At 46.4% G+C, this 19,882-nt stretch overlaps 1 protein-coding gene across 5 annotated transcripts; it reads left to right on the top strand.

The window, feature by feature from the left end:
• The first annotated feature begins 12 nt into the window (after positions 1-12).
• Positions 13-19,828, top strand: sidt2 (SID1 transmembrane family, member 2). Of its 5 annotated transcripts, XM_064303733.1 has the most exons (29): positions 13-583; positions 902-1,152; positions 2,182-2,303; positions 3,290-3,454; positions 4,041-4,086; positions 5,118-5,219; positions 7,221-7,304; positions 7,443-7,542; positions 8,017-8,082; positions 9,406-9,499; positions 9,697-9,755; positions 10,077-10,088; positions 11,468-11,512; positions 11,859-11,936; positions 12,393-12,452; positions 12,843-12,958; positions 13,107-13,180; positions 13,744-13,810; positions 13,954-14,027; positions 14,154-14,277; positions 14,399-14,516; positions 15,867-16,003; positions 16,461-16,569; positions 16,787-16,863; positions 17,055-17,101; positions 17,326-17,431; positions 18,169-18,279; positions 18,634-18,747; positions 19,047-19,828. In XM_064303733.1, the coding sequence occupies exons 2-29, from the start codon at positions 922-924 to the stop codon at positions 19,107-19,109; spliced, it is 2,601 nt and encodes an 866-aa protein (XP_064159803.1). In that variant the 5' UTR covers positions 13-583; positions 902-921; the 3' UTR covers positions 19,110-19,828. The 5 variants fall into 5 exon arrangements, with proteins under 5 accessions (XP_064159803.1, XP_064159802.1, XP_064159804.1 ...); XM_064303732.1 differs by having other exon boundaries at positions 13-1,152; XM_064303734.1 differs by lacking the exon at positions 10,077-10,088 and having other exon boundaries at positions 14-1,152.
• Positions 19,829-19,882: the final 54 nt, after the last annotated feature.

The following is a 19,882-nucleotide window of genomic DNA, read 5'->3' as shown; positions in this document are numbered from 1 at the left end:
TGGCGTACGTCACCGCAGTGCGTTGAGTTTGTTTACGGGGAGGGCGCTAGTGAGTGACACGGATTTAACCCACCACAGAACTGTACTGTGAATTTAACCCTGTGCGTGACATACATACCAACTCTACCCCGACAACATCTCAAAACTGAGCAAGCATTGCGCCCCGCGAAATGGGTGATGAAAAGCAAAAAGGGCTGAAAACATATGTGGAGCAATCGGCATGATGGACACTATTTAACAGTAAACCAGGATTCTGACGATTGGAAGAGCCCACCTATTCCCCTATTCTGTGTTGTGGTTGGATAGCGAAGGCGGATGTAGCTTCAATGGTTGTGTTTTCAAGAAGATGTTGTAATAACTGGCTGTCTATAAGTAATCCGACGAAGGAACCCATTTGGACGAAGACCTCCGAAAATCTTTGGCTAATGACTGGTGGTGCCAGCAAGCATAGTGGAGCGATTTTGATCACTGCCGGGCTGGAGCTTGCTAGTTAGGCGCAGAGGATTGATTGTTACACTGAGGATATCAGCTGCAACTGTACCCACAACAAACATTTTGCTAGCGGACAAGCTAGACATTGACTGTGAGATTGATTATTAGCTAAAAAAATATGAGTATTGACAAAAAAGGTTTATTGTGACACTGGTGGTTCCACAATCGTTTCGCAGTCTTGTTATGAAAAGCATTTCGTGGTAAACAGCTGCTACTGCGAGCTAAACGTGTCTAGTGATACGTGGCTAGACTTATTTATTACGCTAACGTTAGCTGTCAGACAATTGATGATCCATTGTAAACCGGTCTTGTGGAATGAAGCTACGGGACAATTAGTCTAGAGGAATTGTGGTGTTCGAGATAGTAGGTAGCTAGCTAATCAAGAACAACTGCTTGTCTATCTCATTAGCCAACTCGACAACTGTCAGCATGGTGAGGAGAAGCTGCTGGAAATCCAGACACAAGCCAGGGTCTTGCCCCATTTCGACTGGTTTCAGAACCGGGTTAGTGGCTGTATGTTTATGGCTTTGTGCGACCAGCTGTGGGTGCTCTGGGAAAGTGGTACAAAAAGATGCGGAGTTCGACATAACCTACAACGACACAGTAACAAGCGACATCCAAGCTATCTACGCCTTCAACCACACCGTGTCTCGGAATAAGGTAAGAATGGCTGACATCATTTCACTCCTATAATAAGAACCAGCTAATGGATTATTATTGTCACTAATATTGATTTCGTTACGGCGATTTATTTTATTTTTTATTGCGGGTCAAAGTCCTTCTTGTTGTAATAGTTACAAAACGGACTCCATTGATGATGAAGAAGGCATGAACACAATTTTTGTCCGGTTTCTGAGCTGTGGAGTGTCGCCCCTCTATGCGACGGAAGTGCTCTAGTCTCCTTCATTTGCAGCGTCATGTGTGGCTGCAACACACGGTTGAACCGTAACTACCTGGCTCACATCACTGGGAAAAATTTATTGTCGATGCTGTGAATTAACGGACCTCTCTATAGATGTGTATGTTCCTGACCCTAATAAGAGGTTTCCCCAGAAAGATGAGGGGTTGTCACTTTGTCAGGGGGTTCGGTCCTCTATTCTCTAGCTACAGATCTTGGTATTTTTCCTGAGTACTTAAGCTGTTGACAAAGCAACTTGCTTGAATGAATCCTTCCTCTTCTCTGGGCCCTGAGATCATCATCCCATAAAGAGCATTTGAAGTGCAGCCCACCAAGATCAGACACCCACCCTCACTGCCTGCATCCAGTACCACTACTTACACCATACAGCATATGTGTCTTCAGCAAGGTGTCATGTAGTTTCCTGTATGGTGGATGTTAGGCCTAATTGGTTGGCTTCACATAGGCTATTTCCGTTGATGCCTCAGCAAAAATAAACCACAGAAAAAGTTTGAAAACATTGTAGGAAACGCCACTACTGTATGTTTTCAATAATTCGTTATTTTATCAATAAACACTGAGTAAATGATTGTACTAGTATGATATCATGAGCAGACGGAGAACCAAAAATCAACGTACAGTATCAATGTTACCTATCAGAAGGTAACACTGAAAGCTCTGTCCTCTTTCTTCTCCCCCTTGCCTTGTTTTGCCCTCTTTTCCTCTCTCCGTCCTCGTCTATCGATCTCTGCCCCTTTTTCTCTTGATGGCTCTCTCTCTCTTTCTCTCAGACGGAAGGGGTGCGCGTGTCGGTGGACGTACTGGCTAGTGGGGTGGAGAGCCCTATCCTCTTTGTGGTGCGCCAGAAGCAGGCGGTGGTGTCCTTCCAGGTCCCCCTCATTCTGCGTGGCCTGTGAGTATCCCCGCCCCCCCCCCGCCCAGGGGCCACACGGGGGCCCCTTCCTCCTCCCTCCATGCCTGGCCCCACAGGGGTTCTGCAGAAAGCTGGGCCTGGCCGCGTGAGCAGTGAGGGCCGACATCTAAGCCTAGCAGAAAACAACAAGTGTTATTGGCTGTTTCAGAGAGAGAGATGGAAAATGTAGAAGTTCCTCTTCCTGCCAATGTAGCACCTGCACGAACGTGTCAAATGTCAAAAGTCGAAGGTTAAGCAGAGGCCCCTGGTGCATTCTGGGTTGAGGTTGGGTGATGCTTTAGCGCTAGAGCTGGAATCACCTATGCCTGATGGTGAGCATAGTCCACAGGAGCAGACTATAACTCCTGGCCCTCCATCTTGGGAGGCCCTGTCTGCTTTGCTCTGTGGTGTGCACGGCTGCAGGCTGCACTAGGCGGTTTGAGTTAATAGCCGCCTGGCTCACGTTTCTCAGTTGCGGTGCTGAGTTTTTCCCCGATTTGTGCAATATCAGAATGTATCAGATTGTCAAGCATTATGGGAATGAGACGTTGCTAAACTTAGTGCTTTCACTTCCTCTTTCTGCAATGGATCAGTGCTCTGACAAACTACACATACATGCATTCTGGTGCAGTGGAATTGCTGAAGTGATGGTGTGCGTGCTTGCACATGTGGTTAAGTGTGAAAGATTGACAAAGACTAGTATTTGAGAAAATGTTACATTTGGGGAAATAGAGGTGAATGTTTTTAGGCTGTTAACAGTGCTGCTGATTGCTGAAGGTAGAGGAAGTCAACTATTTCACGGAAATGGCAAAACCTGGTAGGATTTTTTGGAAAGCACTCAAGGTTAAGAAATTAGTAATTATTCAAGATGAAATGCATTTTATTGGTCCTTTTGGGAAAAAAATGCAAAAGACTAAAGTTTTTGTCGAGCTGAGTGCATGGTCCTGTCTGACTGTGTCTGCCTGTGCCCGATCTGTCACCCTCAGGTACCAGAGGAAGTACCCCTACTCCCATGTGGGGCGAACCCTGTGCCAGCCGCCTACGCATGCCGCCACCGAGACGCAGTTCTTCTTCGTGGACGTCTCGACCCTGTCCAGCGTGAGCACCCACTACCAGCTCCGAGTCAGCAGAGTGGATAGCTTCACCCTGCAGTGAGTTGACGTCTGACCTCTGAGCTCTAAAGGGCTAGCTCCTGGGACCTGGCCATCGGTCTGTGGTCCGAGAAACAGCACCATTCAGGGGTTAAGGGCTCCTCCAATAGTGTCATTAACTACCTGTGTTCTAAGCTGCTTTTACGGCACATTAGCGTTACCCCTTCAGCCGCGCGGTGCCTTCTGGTAAGCAGAGTGCAAGAGAGCCCGCAAGGGTGTGGTTGGAAAAAAAACAGTTTGAATTTTAAAACAAATAAAAACAATTTCTTCAGCCTGTTTAAGCATCAGCGGGGGAGTTGTGTGGATTTGCGTGTGCCACCCTCTGAAAATGGTGACCGCCAGTGGTTTTGTGAGCGCTGATGGGAACACACCACAAATCTGTGTATGTTAGGGAAATGTGTCTGTATTTGAAAATGAAAGTCATATATACTGGGCTGCTGTGGGTATTTTGGGCTTTTTGTCTTGTCTTTTTCCCCCCGATGATCCTGCAGTGACCTGTTTAGGATATGAGGTGTTGCCAAGACGTCTCTCTGTCTGTTGCTGTGTTAGCCTTTTTCAAGAGACCTTTTTACGTTCTCGTTTTCAGAACAGACAAGAAGTTCATCTTCATCGCTACCCCATCCCAACCCCAGGTATGGCACACACTCCTGAGAGCACTGCAAACACACACCGCAACACGCACACACGCACCCCACATCCCACAACCGTATCCAACAGAGAATCCACACAAACTCTACATCAGAGCACAACTGCATACTGTATGCACATGCATGTGAAAGATCAAGCTTTCTCTTTTTCAACCGCAAACACAAGCTGAGCATTTCAGCAGTGGAATGTCCAGTAGTCTTGAAAGCCTGCTGTGGTGGTACAGGAGATGATAAGCTATCAGAATGTTAGGTAAGATCGACAGTGGGAGACTGCCCTTAACGACATCACGAGGAAAGGTGTGGTGATAATTATTAGCACCGGTGCCTCTGTGTGTCAGCAGGTCCAAAGGCCTGGGTGATGATGGAGGTTTAACGATTAACAGAGAGCTGTGTGCGTGTTTGTCATGTGCTTGATCGGTTTGTCTAAGGATTGTAAAAGAAACGCGAGCTGTTTGTGGCAAAGTATTCAGTACTTTGCAAGGTCCACATTCATAGCCCTTTATATTATCACCTCAGCCGCCAACCGAAGTGTAGTACTCATCTGTATGTGATGTATGGCAGCCATCTTGTGTCGGCACAGTCCTTACACACCGCCAGGTCAAGGTGGTTATTTATTTTAGAACTGAAGGATGATTTGGTGACCAGATTCAGTGAAATAGGTTGGGAGTATTGAGTATTTATCCATTTTTTTGGCAAAAGAACTGATGGAAAACTGTCAGTCATCAGTGTTAGCTATAACTACACACCATAGTTTACATGCAGGTATTGAAAATGCACTATTTAATGTGCTTATTTTTAAATAAGCAAGTTATCATTATGTGTATCATGATATATAGTATAATATGTTACATGACATACATGACACGATGCACATCCTGGCCCATTACTATTGAAATATTCATAGAATCAAGAGGAACGCGGAAATTAACAGGTACAATGTGCGGATAGTATGGATTTCCATTTGGGACTGGTATTGGGGTGTGTCCCCCTGACTCATGCTCTGTCCTTTTGCTCAGTTCTTCAAGTACGTGTTCCCCGAGGGCGTGGACACGGTCATCGTGAAGGTGAACTCCCAGATGACGTTCCCCTGCTCGGTTATGTCCATCCAGGACATCCTGGTAAGAGCCATGCCTTTTTTTTCCCCTTGCAGTCACCTCTGCTAGAGCGCAGCTCTGCCAAGACCGTCTGTTCTGTGTTTACAGTATCTACCCTTGTGTCATTACGGATGACTTGTGAACTTATGTTGGCACAGGATTGTGAAGAATTTATTGTTGATTTTGCTGAAAATGGTCTCTCTTTGGTGACTGTCAAACATAGCTTTGATGTACCGGGTGAAGGAGGGGACCAGTTTCAGTTTACACTGTCAATAGCTATGTTTACCTGTGTCAATGTTTTGAGTAAGGTGGTTGTCTATTTCAAAAGTGACTATTAAAAGTCATAGGATTTTCTGTTTATAGTGTAAACATGATATTTTGAATTTGTAGTCCATTCAGATTAAATAACTGCAGTATGTGCATATTTATTAAAAGCAAATAAGCAGAGATGTTAAGCTACGTAGTAGTATTACAAGTGGCTAGCATTGTGTACATTCAGGTTGCATATTCTGGAAACTTCTGAAGGTTTTAGGAAAGGTTTCTGGTGTTGAAACCTAGTCTGTAATGCGATTACATAATCTTAGAATATGGCTTTACTGAAACCTGAAGTGGAAGAGATGTTTCATCACGTCCCTGTGGCAGCAGGCCAGTGAACCGAGTTCACACAACATGTGTCTTTTTGAACTGTGACAGCATACTAGCTAGCATACTAGCATTTAGCAGGCAGTGCTTAGCTTCCATCACCAGGTGTCATCCTTGACTGGCTGAAGCCAGAACAAATGTGTTCAAGCCTTAATTTATAGGAAATGGAAAGTTCCGAAAATCGCAGAAAATATTAAGATTATTCAGCCAAATGACGAGCATGACCTATATTTTACGCTGTGGAAGGCAACATGTAGGTCCTAGCTCTTAATATCTGAAGTACAGTTGGTAGCAGAGTGCTGCTATTTTTTATGAATAAAACCGGTTAAATATTTTTGAGTATTTTAATATGATGCATCACAAATGGCCCGTTGTAACAGGGCCACGGTTTGACTGGTTTCTTTGATCTGAGAGACGCACCAGCCACATCCACCTCTAGGGGCTGCACAGGCATATCTGAAACAGGAGAGTGAGTCTTTATGACTGCCATAAGAAGTGGAGCTATAATGTGCTGTTACTCATTGACTCTAATGAACCAATGAAAATATGTTACACTTTGTAGCAAACTCTGATTGGTTCATATTGCTGAGTCATTCATGATACATGGTAGGCCTGCCATTACAGATATACAGAAGGATGGATGGAGAGCTAGATAGATAGATTGATCTCCAGGCAGTAATTGGGGGTTGTCTTATAGCAACATAAAATAAAAGAAGTTGTTAAATAAATGGAAGCCATCGCATTAAATAGAATAAACAGTTTCAATACACCAGACGATTTCCAGCTGGTATTCTGCAGGTACACTAACTCACCTGTAGAGGGCGGTGTGCAGAGTTAACGTGCCAGCCACATGAACAGAAAGGCTGCACTTGTTTTTCGTTCGGGTTGAACGTTTCCCTGGAGCGGGTATCTGGTGTTCAGGATGGCAAAGCTGTCTGGGGGGGCGGGGGCCACGCCAGCGCGCCCCGGAATTTTGCTGAAAGTCCGCCTGTCCTCGCGCGCGGCCCAGCCGTAATGAGACCCCCTCCCCCTTTCGCTGTCCGCTGTGGCGGGGGCTTGGGCGGCAGCGCTGCGGGTCACCAGCACGGCGGGCTGTGGCGTCAGTCTCAGCGGGGGGTCCTGGAAGCGCACAGGGCCTCCATTGTGTGGCCGTCCCTAATGGACCTCCTGAGTGCTGTTATCTGTGACACTGACGCAGCTGCCGTGTTGCTGTTTTTCACTCCACGCCTGTACCTGCTCTGCCTCCCTTACTGTCTTAAACTTTAAATCTTAACAAGCAAGTGTGTAAATAAAGAAACTAATAATAATAATATTAATAATATTGATAATATTAACCATGGCAGTGGCAATGATGATGCTCATGCACTCTCTCTCATCTTACAGTGCCCAGTGTATGACTTGGACACCAATGTGGCCTTCATTGGCATGTATCAGACAATGACAAAGACAGCTGCCATCACAGTACAGGTAAACTCACTCCATAAACGCACGCACGCACGCACGCACACACAAAAGCCCAAGAACTTGCAACACTGATTAGATGCTGCATTATTCTGATGTTGGTGCCCCCCGATTTGCCAAATCTGTCTTGCTGTCTGTTTGCAGAGGAAGGACTTCCCCAGCAACAGTTTCTACGTGGTTGTCGTGGTGAAAACGGAGGACGAGGCGTGTGGCGGTCCCTTGAGGTTTTACCCCCTGCGGCCTGGTGAGTGGGGGGGTGGGGCCCGAGGGGACGGCGTGTGGGGGGTGGGGGTTGCTGGTGTGTGACATTGACAGCATCTCACATAATTAGCTATAGCACAATAGCAATGTTTAGTCTATGTTAATGGTGGGGGAGAGGGGGGGTCGTCATTACCCTCTTTACCTGATCTGTATTTTGTCATTATAAATAATAATAATAAGAGATTGTATTTATACAGCATCTTTTATTTTCCCAAAGGGTTTACATTTAAGAGAGAGGAGCTCATCTTAGCCACGCCTTCTATGTGTAGCGTGTACCTAAAATGGCAGCCATTTTAGCCCCAGAGCGCTCGTTACACAGGTGGAGAGGGACTGGGAGGCTCACAGGCCTTACTTCGGGTGTCACTCCTCTCTTTCTGAGTCCTCTTTCTTCCCCCTGCTCACTTTTCCTCCTCCTGTCCCTCTCTCTCTCTCTCTCTCTCTCTCTCTCTCCTCACAGATGAGCTGATCGATGCTGGGAATCGCAGTAAGGAGCTGGATGTAGTGGTCTCTCCTGCCATCAACTGTGAGTGCGCTGCCAGAGGCCTGAGACTGTGCTAAATAAAACGGCCGTTTCCAATGCGTCAAGGAGAAACAAAAAGTCATCTCTCTGTTTCTCTCCATTCAATTCAGTTCAGTTCAATTCAAATGGAGCTTTATTGGCATGACATAATCTTGTGTTGCCAAAGCATAGTAAACAGTGCAAAAAAATATAACAATAATCATATATTGAAAGTTGACTAAAATAAAACTTTACATATTCATGTATGTACATATATAGATCTAAACATGCGTATGTATGCATACACATCCATATATACGCGTACATGTATACATATTCATACAGACACGCAAATACATACATACATATACAGCATATATATGTATACACACACACATATGTCCATACATGCACGCATACATACTACAACACGCATACATCATATATACTACAACACACATACAATTCACAGTATAATATACGTGGACATGCATATACAGTATGTACATATACACACATATTCCTGTACATACACATACTCATATATATATATATATATATATACACACACACATATAAGCGCAAATTAATAAATTATCAGTATTTGGGTTTACTCACTGTCTCTTAGTGTATGGCAGGATGACATATTTAATTACCATGGTGTGTTCATCCTCTCCTAATAGGATTGGAAGTTTTTGTATATTTGGCAGGACTGTGAATTTTGGGATCATTTTTTCAAATTCTGGGAAATATTCTCTGTTCACTGTTTCTCTCTCTCTCTCTCTCATTCTTTTTGTCTCTCTCTCATGCCTTAGGGTCAAGTTACAAGTGTTAAAATATGATGTAGCAACATTTAAACGGATGTGGTGTATTGGGGGGCTGTGTGACGTGAGGAAAAGATGGAGACGTGTTTGGGTTCATTATTGTGTGATGGGGTTTTTTGGGGGGTGGTCTGAGGGGAGCTAAGATGACAGTTTAGAAAATGTATTTTTTTAATGAAGGCTTTGCAGCATTCAGCAAACATCACAAAGTAAAACAAGTCTCTCTCCTTTTCTATTTTCTCACTCTCTTCCTCTGACCTGGGCTTTCATGCCCTTGTCTCATCCCCCCATTTCATTCCCTTCAATCTCCTTCCTCCCCCGCTCCCTCTCTTCCTACACCTCTCCCTCCTTTCTTCTATTTCTCCACCTCTCTCACTACTTCATACTTCCCAACCCTCCCTACCTCCCTGTCTCCCACCTTCTCTCTCCCTCTCTCACATCCTCCCTTTATCTCTCTCTCTCTTCCATTCTCCCTCCTTCTCTCTCTCTCTCGTTCCTCTCTCCTCTCTCTCTCCCCCCCTCTCAGCGGAGGTGTATGTGATGGGGATGCTGTTTTGCCTGGGGATCTTCCTCTCCTTCTACGTGCTCACCTTCCTGGTGGCCTGCGTGGAGAACAAACGGTCAGTCGCCCGCTCGTCCGTCCGCCCGTCTGTCTGTCCGTTTGGGCGTCCGCCCGTCTGTCCTGCCGACTCCCTCCCCCCCCCCCCCCCCCCGCGTGCGCCCGTGTGTGTGGATCAGCTGGCTGATCCTGCGCTGACGTAGCCATAGCGCGTCACCGCCCGTCTGCCAATCACCCTGACTGTCGCTCTGTCTCCAGGACGCACAGGAAGAGAGACGGCCTCCTCAACACTCCAGACATGTCGCCAGCGGAGACAGGTATCCCGGCAACCGTCCGTCCAAGGGTGTGCTTTTGTTCCCGCGAGGGAAGGGGGGTGGGGGCGGCTGGAAAGGGTCTGTTCTTTTTGCCTCGCGTTTGGTTTCTGAAGTGTGAGGGTTAGCATTCGAGATGGAGATTTGACGTGTGCGTTCGAGTGTGTGTGTCAGTGCGTGCATGTGTGAGTGCGTGAGTGTGTGTGTCTGTGCGTGCATGTGTGAGTGCGTGAGTGTGTGTGTGGGATGCTGCCCTGGAATATTGTTTTCAGTGAGATTCTTCACCTTTTCTCTCCCTCTTCCCCTCCATGCTAATTCGCGGCTCAGCCTCTCTGCTCGGTAAGAAAGGAAAACGTGTTATAAACGTGTTATAAACGTGTTACTAACGTGTCACTCGCCCTCACCCTCCATCACACTTCATCTTAGGCGCTCCCGACATGCATGCGTTCCAGCACTTACCCTCCGTCATCGTCACAGTCACCCACCAGCTCCTAAATACGCACTCGCGTACACGCGATTAAACACGCACACGCAGTCCCACAGATGGTGTGTATGAAGCGAACCGGTTTTACTGGCTGAATCAGTATTCTGACTCAGCCTGTCTTTGCATCTCAAAAGCATCTTTAGAGATGAAATGCATTCATTAAAGTTGTTGTGTGCTGTCCCTGTCAAATAAATAAATTAATTAATTAAATAAAGTGTTTCAGGCTGCTCAGTGGGACAGTTTTATTTTTAATTATATTTGAAGAAAGATTTTTATAAGGACCTATGCCTGTGCTGCAGGTGTGAATGTTAATTTGAAGTAGCGAAGTGCCTCTATTTTTATTTAGGTTTTTAACTCGGAGTGAAAGATTGAAACAAGTGTTCTGACATGGAGTTTGAACCTGTGATGTGCTGGTTCGGAGTTCTGTTCTCTGACCACTGCACCATCCCGTGCCCATTCTGTAAAATCTAAAACTAACTTGCCAAACTGAGTTTGTGAAGAACAGGTGTAACGTTTGCTTGTAAGTCAAAGTTAAATATTTACTTGACTTCTATGGTTCTTCTATGATGTTTTGGGGATTGTCCTGAGGAATGAAATCGACTTGGTCCACAAATCTCATTTTTAGTGAAAGTACATTTTGTTTTGGCATATTGCTGCACTGGAGGATTTTGAAGCAGCCCACACAGAACACTGGCCCATCTAAAGCAGCTTGTCACATCCATGCATTTGGCTCGTTTCTCATATTGGCTGCTTGCATTGGGTGGATGGATAAATAACAGATTGCACGCGATCTGTATTGATGCTTAAATGAGAATCTAAACAAATGTGTCTGAAAGCCCTTGCCAACAACCAAGAAAGCGAGAGCAGCCGACATGGCTAAGCCTTAAATAATTTTAATGAGTTTCGTAATCAGCCTTGGCTTCCCCTGACACCACCGTCAGTTGCAGTGTAACGTATGTTCAGCTACCCAGGCAGCACACCGAGAGAAGCAACACGGGCCCGACGTAGGCGCTATGTCACGTATGTGTCAAAAGCGTCGAACCAAACATCATATGAAGTATTAAACAAAACAGATAGTTTCACAGGCGCAGAAAAAAAAAATGACTCACAATATTTTCCATTTTGTTTTAAGTCTTAACTTTTACTCTCGAAATCAATATTTTTCTTTGCTGTGTGTATTTCTTTGCTCTGAAACAGCTGTGTCTCTGAGTGACTTTCCCCTCTGTCGTTGCAGGAAAGGGCGTGGCACCTACATCCCCCTATGAGTACGGCTCATTCGGTGAGTGTTTGCGTGTGCACACGTGTGACTATGTTGTGAGTCATTTTGGAGAACTGTGTTGTGGTTTGTGATTGTATTGTGTAGTTTTGGAGAGCAGTGTGCATGTGTGGCTGTAAGTGGATCCATGGACCACCTGAGACTTTCAGTGCACTTGCTTTTTAGCTCGTTTTAATAATTTACACTCTAGGATAGGAAATCTGTATATCAGGAAATATGATATACCGATTTCCTGTACTCACTGACTCTCTGTCCTCTCTCTCGCCCTCCTTGTCCTCTCTCATTCTCCCTGTCTGCCTTTCTCTCCGTCTCCGTCTTCCCCTCTCTCTATTTCTGTTCATCCCACAAGCGGATAATGGCAGTACGCTGAGCTCGGAGGCCATCACAGACAGTATGGCGTCGGCAGACACTAACTACGGATACGTGGGTATGAGGAGAAGCCTAAAAGCCTAACCAGGGACAGGGAGTTGCAGATTAGCATTGGCTAGAAACCCTGTGTGTAGCCTATCTGGTGCCTGCTTTTAACCTGTAACGATGTTAGCTGCAATGTCCCTGATAAATAAACGAATAAATGAATAAATAAGTGAAGTGTAACCGCATATTGATGAGATTCTCCTGATACTGAAGCCCTGTGTTCCTTCTGCCTTCTGTGCAGCACCATTGCAGTACAGCACAGAATGTCCATTGCCACTGTGTTGCCATTGGTTGTGTTTCTTAATGAATTTTCATAAGATGCGTCAAGTAGGAATATTTTGGTCTCAACGGTAAGGAAGGTTAAATGTGAATTTCATGAGTATTGCAGACATCACCGTTCCTGGCATCTGATAGGTGCTTTTGCTCTGTAGCAGTGTCTCTGATTGGTGTGTTTCTGTCATCTCATCAGGACAGGAATCCTTCAAACGCAGACCAATCCCAATGCATCACTGCGTAGCCCTCCACTTTGGTGACACGCCCCTTAATTAATGGCCTCCCCCAAATGCTCTGCACTCCTTAAATCAGCACCCCCTCAATCACATAGTTGCCAACGTGCTGTTGTCAGTTTACAGGTTAAATTGCACAAATTACTGAATTCAAAAAAGAAAGCAGTTAATCACAACATCAACAGCATCTGCATGTTGTTTCACCAATTGTGCCTGTATCGGCAATGGCATGTATACCAAAAAAAAAAAAACGAATTATAAAAAATCTACAGAATATAATTAACAGAATCTAATCTGGAAATCAAAAAATCTGCCTGTCAGCCATTCATTCTTAATGCTGAAGACTCTCTCTGTCTGTCTCTCCCTTTCTCTTGGTCTTGGTCTCTCTCTCTGTCTCTCCCTCTCTCTCTCAGAGAGATCTATGGAGCACGTGGGGCGTGCCAGACAGGAGTCTCTCAGCTCAGTCGAGGAGGACGACTACGACACGCTGGCCGACATCGACTCCGACAAGAACATCGTCCGCACCAAGGTCCTGCCCACCTGCAGTCCGTCCGTCTGTCTCTCTGTCCGTCTGTCTGTGTGTGTGTCTGTGTGTCTGACCTTGAGCGGCTTTGGCTGACGCCAAAGCAGAAACGTCTGGACGTAACACGACTTAACACGCCCTTTCTCCTTTCCAGAAGTTCCTGTGTGTGTCTGACCTTGCTCGCAAAGACAAAAGAGTCCTAAGCAAGAAATACCAGATCTATTTCTGGTGAGTCTCTCGATCTGCCGTTCTCTGATTGGCTGTCGTCTGGCAGGGTGTGCCCCCTGATTGGCCACCGTCCTGCAGGATGCGCGCCTAATTGGCTGCCTCTGATTTGTCTCTGAAGTGCTCGCATTTCTGCATAGACCCTGAAGGCTGTAATACTGTGTCAGAATCTGCATCAGCATCACTGGGGCAGAAAGATGTTGGTGTCCCTGTTGGTGGTATTATGTTAGTATCCAAGATGTGAGAATTAAGCATGAGATCACTAACACCTCAGAATTAAGGTGGCAGACATCATTGTCAAAATAAAAATAGCCAGTGTCACCATTTTACAGACTCTGTGTTTGCACTACAGTTTGAGAATTGGGATGTTAATGTTACAGTGTCAGTGTGATAATGTTATAGTTGTTTGTTTAGAGTGTGTCTGTGTTTCACAGTTGGTGTTAATCACTAGTTTTAATTATAAAATGTCTGCATTGGAATAAGGGTCAATGCCACATTGTCGGTTGTCTGAATATATGTATTTGACATAAAGTTTTGAGTTCAGCAGGTTTACTGTCTCTCCACAGGAACATCGCCACCATCGCCGTCTTCTACGCCCTCCCTGTGGTTCAGCTGGTCATCACATATCAAACGGTACCTAGCATGAGTTCGCTCATTCCCCAGCCCTTATTTCCCTCCATTACTCACACATGGCTGCGGCCCAAGCCCTGAGCACTGTCTGAACATGTGAACACACTACTGCAGCGCTAAGCCCCCTCCCTCTCTGTGACTGACAGGTGGTGAATGTAACAGGAAACCAGGACATCTGTTACTACAACTTCCTGTGTGCACATCCGCTTGGTGCTCTGAGGTCAGATCACCTGGGCGTGCGTGTGTGTGTGTGTGTACAGACAGTAAATATTATAAAGTGTGTGTGTGTGTGTGTGTCTGTCTAGAGTGAAAGTGACTCAAAGCACTTGTTTGTGTTTGTGGGCAGTGCCTTCAACAACATCCTCAGTAACCTGGGCTACGTGCTGCTGGGTTTGCTGTTTCTCCTGATCGTGCTGCAGCGAGACGTCGTCCACAGCAGAGCCCTGATGCGCAACGACCTGGCTGCCCTGGTGAGACCCGCGTCTGCTGCTGCAGGAGTCTCTCTGTGACCTCACTGTGATCGTGTCAGTTTGTGGTGTTCTGGACAGTAACGCCCCCCCTTCCTCTCCCCCTGTCCCCGTCCCGGTCCAGGAGTGCGGGATCCCCAAACACTTTGGGCTGTTCTACGCCATGGGCACCGCCCTCATGATGGAGGGGTTACTGAGCGCCTGCTACCACGTCTGCCCCAACTACACAAACTTCCAGTTCGGTAAGGGCACTACCGCACTGCTGCCCTACTGTGAGTGTGAGTGTGAGTGTGAGTGTGAGTGTGAGTGTGAGTGTGAGTGTGAGTGTGAGTGTGAGTGTGAGTGTGAGTGTGAGTGTGTGTGTGTGTGTGTGTGTGTGTGAGTGTGTGTGTGAGTGTGTGTGTGAGTGTGAGTGTGAGTGTGAGTGTGAGTGTGAGTGTGAGTGTGAGTGTGAGTGTGAGTGTGTGTGTGTGTGAGTGTGAGTGTGAGTGTGAGTGTGTGTGTGTGTTGTGTGTGTGTGTGTGTGTGTGTGTGTGAGTGTGAGTGTGAGTGTGAGTGTGAGTGTGAGGTGAGTGAGGTGAGTGTGTGTGTGTGTGAGTGTGAGTGTGAGGTGAGGTGAGTGTGAGTGAGTGGAGTGTGAGGTGAGTGTGAGTGTGAGTGTGCGTGTGCGGTGCGTGTGCGTGTGCGTGTGCGTGTGTGTCATCCGTGTGTGTGTGTATGTGTGTGCGCATGCAGGCTTTCATCCCAGCACAGATGCAGGATGTAATAACACCCATACTCAGCATTTTGTTTTTGAGAGGGGTATGATGACCGTAACCTTCCTGACCATGAAAACCTGCCCAGCTCAATCTCCGGAGGTCAACCAATAAACTTTGCACATTGATTATACATCTACCTTCTCTTTATATTAAAACATTTTTTCACTAAAAAACGTTTTATTTCGGGGGATTCTCTCCTCAGTTGTCCCTGGATCAGATAGCTATTTAGTGCCAGTATCAAATCAGAAATGAGCATTAAACGAGTCTATCTGACGTGCAGGGAAGTGTGCAGCCATGAATTTTATTGTGTTTGATCGTTTTCCTGAACCCCATTTCTACAGCACTTACTCTGAAGGGCTCAGCTCATCGATCTTTCTAAACTGAACATGTGTCAGTGTAGCTTTTATTATTTGCTCAACTGCAAGAGCCTACATTTTTCATGTTGTCCATTAATTCAGCTGCCTGTTTGCTGCCCCTATCTGGCTAAATGCCTTTCTCAAGGGTACAGCTGCTATGCCTCCGCCTGGGGTACGAACTGGCAGCCTTTGCTTGAATGTGTTAATGTAAGGTTATGTAATATTTAAGAAGCGATATCGCTGCTTCCGTTCTGTCTTTCTGCTATCTTCTCCCTGTGAAATTTAGTCCGTCTAAATACTGCATACTGGCAGGTTGTCAGCTTGGTAGCCGGCCAGCAAAAGAATATTATTAACGATCTAGTAAATCGGATGGCTGTGTTTTGTGCGTCCATCACCGCGCGAGTTCATTGGAGGGGGAAAAGAAGCGGTCAGGATTTGATTGGCTGACCGATTGGCGCTTGTCCGGTCTTGTCCTCAGACACCTCCTTCATGTACATGATCGCGGGGCTGTGCATGCTGAAGCTGTACCAGAAGAGGCACCCCGACATCAACGCCAGCGCCTACACCGCCTACGCCTGCCTGGCCGCCGTCATCTTCTTCTCCGTGCTGGGCGTGGTGAGGACGCGCGGGCGGACGTGCTGACGGGCGGGCTGACGGACACACTGACGGACAGACGGACACTGACGCAGACATTAGGGACACGAGAGAGTTTGATGAGGAGAACGTCATTCAGGGCATATATAATATATGTATATATACATATATAACATATACTGTATATAATTATCTACCATATGAGAGAATTTCAACACTGTAGTTTTAAACAAGACCAGGTTAAAACCTAGTATATGGCTGGACCTAACGCACGTGATCCGGCCGACCAATGGTGTAACTTCAGAACTCGGCTGAACAGTGGTGTAACTTCTACACTCAATCACTCAGTCACAGACATTCACGTTTGTAGGATGTAAAACGTGAAAAAAAGTTGGATCTCACTTACTGTAGGTGTGTGGTATCTGACTTACTGTGAGTGTGTGTGGTATCTCACTGTGAGTGTGTGGTACCTCCCCAGGTTTTTGGGAGGGGGAATACAGTGTTTTGGATCGTCTTTTCCGTCATACACATCTTGGCCACCATGCTGCTCAGCACCCAGCTGTACTACATGGGCCGCTGGAGACTGGGTACGTGCCTGTGTGTGTGCGTGCGTCTGTGTTTGTGTGTGTGTGTGTGGAGGGATCTACGTGGCAATGTACAGTACGCACACATGTTAACTGTGTGTGCGTGTGTGCGTGTGTGTGTGTGCGTGTGTGCGTGTGCGTGTGTGTGTGTGTGTGTGTGTGTGTGTGTGTGTGTGTGTGTGTGTGCGTGTGCGTGCGTGTGTGCGTGTGTGTGTTTCAGACTCTGGAATCCTGCGGAGAGTGCTGTATGTGATCTACACAGACTGTATCCGCCAGTGCAGCGGGCCCATGTACATTGTGAGTCCTCTTTCTACCTTCTGATCACTTCTCATCTCTCTCTCTCTCTGTCTTCCCCTCCCAAATCATCCCCCCCCACCCCCCCCGCCCCGTCTGTCTCACACTCTGTTCAATTCCGTTTGATCAGTAGCATGACAAAGTCAATATTTGTGTTGCCAAAGTGATTGCATATTTTTTTTGTATCTTGTCAGGACCGGATGGTGCTGTTGGTGATGGGAAACATTGTTAACTGGTCACTGTGAGTATTTATTACACTCAGTGAGTATTTATTCAGCCCAGTTCAGGTCGTTAACACACTCTTCAGTACACACAGCACTTATGTACTGCACCCACCTGTGTACAAAGCAGACATTTTTCATTGAGCTGAATCTCAGCTCACATCTCTCATGGGGGAATGGTTCCTTTAGTCTGCGTTGACATCATGGGTCATGTGACTTGCTGGTTCCCCCTCTGTGTGCTCAGGGCTGCCTACGGGTTGATTGAGAGGCCAAATGACTTCGCCTCCTACCTGCTGGCCATTGGCATCTGCAACCTGCTGCTCTATTTTGCCTTCTACATCATCATGAAGGTGAGCACACCTGAGTGGGCGTGGCAGAGCGACCCTGGAGCCCGCACACGTGCGTGTGCACATGCACGGACGCACACGCACGCAGGAACTGCTCCAGAGAACATGCGCTCATACTGTACATGCATGTGCAAGCGCACAGACACACATGGTAGTACACATAAACATGTATGCCCTCTTGAATTTTCAGTTCAGTCTGTGGATAAAATGCAGTGAATTGACCCCAGCCCTGGCGGGCACACACAAATACACACACACACACACACACACACCCAGCACTGTCCGCACACGTGTTTCCACATTCATGCAGGTGTCTTCCTTCATGAGCTGCAGGTTGTCCCCGTAAGTAATTTAATCTCTTATGCAGAGATGAGCTGCTCTGCTGCAGCCAGCGAATTGGACGCTTTCATTTGATTTTGAGATTATTTTGTGTTTTACTTTTGTTTCATTTCTCTCCGATGAGCCAGCGTTGTGCTATTTGCTCTGTTGTTACAGATGTGTTCAGACTGTTGTGTGGATAAGATGTGCAATATTGCTTTTTACAGCTTATAGTACAGAGGGGATTTGGTCTTTCTCACTGAGGTGGATTGTATAGACTGGACACTGGTCACTGAGTCTTTCTCTTTGTGTGTGCGTGTGCTTGCGTGTGCGGTTATACATGCGTGTGTACATGCGCGTTTGTGTGTGTGTGTGCGTGTGTGCGTGTGTGCGTGTGTGTGCGTGTGTGTTTGTGTGTGCAGCTCCGCAGCGGTGAGCGGATCCAGTGTCTGGCGCTGGTGTGCATCCTCTTCACTGCGGTGGTCTGGGGGTTCGCTTTGTTCTTCTTCTTCCAGGGCCTCAGCACCTGGCAGGTCAGGAGCATTTCTATACACCACTCTGTACTGTAATATACCACAGTGTGCTCATATACACCACCACCCTGTACTGTAATATACTAGTGTGCTCATATACACCACCACTCTGTACTGTAACATACCATAGTGTGCTCATATACACCATCACTCTGTACTGTAGTATACCAGTGTACTCATATACACCAACAATCTGTACTGTAATATATACCACAGTGTCCTCATATACACCACCACTGTGTACTGTAATAGACCACCTCATATATGCCAGAACTCTGTGATGTTATACCAGTGTTCTTGTATACACCACCACTCTTACCCTGTGTTATCTTCCTCCTCCTCATCCTCCCATAGAAAACCCCAGCTGAGTCACGCGAGCACAACCGCGAGTGCATCTTGCTCTCCTTCTTCGACGACCACGACATCTGGCACTTTCTCTCTTCCATTGCCATGTTTGGCTCCTTCTTGGTGGGTGGCGAGTGTCCATCACACACTACACACCATATACCCATCAGTACACACATTGCACTTTATTTCTGTCCACAGCTCCTTACTCTGGTGTCCTAACCATTCACCATTAATTTGGATTTTACACATCACTGATACAGATACAGTGTGTCTCTCCTGCTTGCTGTTCACATAAGTAACGTTCCACAAGTGTTCCTGCAACGTTGCTGTAAAGTTGTGCCATTAGCTTGTTTGAGATGTAGTTTCCAGCTCTGACACAATACACACAGTGACTCCGCCCTTCTCCCTCCCTCTCCAAGGTTCTCCTAACAATGGATGATGACCTGGACAATGTGCAGAGAGACAAGATCTACGTCTTCTGAGGGAAATCCGCTTTACTTTTCTCACACTGGCTAAGAGTGACCCAGAGGCAAGGGAGCCTGCTATAGGGCAGCTTTGCTGACTGTTGGTGGGGGGCCACACCCCTCCCCTTCTCACAGCCAATCAAAGAGACGGTGGGGGGCGTGAGACCTTTCGTCCCAGCGAGAGTCTGTGTGTGGACACTTGTCATGTGCCAAGCAATGAGACTGGGTCGCAAAAAGAGTGCTGGAGTTCCTGCTATCGCCTTTGCTCTTAACTGTTTATTGTTGGTGAAGATAGCAACACTCATAATGCTGATATTAATGCTCTTAACCGTTAATCTCATATCGCATCTGAACTGATCGTCCGTTTGCCGTCCCTGTTGGAAAATCGCTGGACTTTTTTTATGTGTATGTTTACAACGTGCGTGCCTGTGTGTGCGCGTGTGTGTGACAGGGCGAGGGTGTGTGCTTGAATGTGCTCGATGTTCAGTGCATCAGTGGCCTTCAATGTTCTGAGCAAACAGTTTACCCATGATTCTGTGCAACACTGTCCGTGGAATGGGAGTGGACCTTAACAGATTGGGAGAGGTGATGGTATTTCAAGACAAATGTTCCAAGTTGGCGAGAAAATATATTTTGCACTGTATGGAAAGAATTTAAATGAACTCATTTTAAAATACATGACTTTAAAATACAGGACTTTATGAAGAAGTTACTAAATAAAGTTTTTCAATACCTAATCTGTGTGTTTCCAGCATTCATGTATTCAGTCACATTATAAGTTCATTATTATT

The sequence above is a fragment of the Anguilla rostrata genome, chromosome 12, assembly GCF_018555375.3.
Source record: "Anguilla rostrata isolate EN2019 chromosome 12, ASM1855537v3, whole genome shotgun sequence".
Classification (NCBI taxonomy): Eukaryota; Metazoa; Chordata; class Actinopteri; order Anguilliformes; family Anguillidae; genus Anguilla; species Anguilla rostrata.
This window is presented reverse-complemented; position numbering and strand designations above follow the sequence as displayed.

Excerpts from the sequence above, each read along its gene's own strand:
- sidt2 (XM_064303733.1), top strand. The coding sequence starts at position 922 with ATGGTGAGGAGAAGCTGCTGGAAATCCAGACACAAGCCAGGGTCTTGC. Across the intron at positions 16,004-16,460 it reads TCTTCTCCGTGCTGGGCGTG|GTTTTTGGGAGGGGGAATAC; the intron begins GTGAGGACGCGC and ends GTACCTCCCCAG. Across the intron at positions 17,102-17,325 it reads AACATTGTTAACTGGTCACT|GGCTGCCTACGGGTTGATTG; the intron begins GTGAGTATTTAT and ends CTGTGTGCTCAG.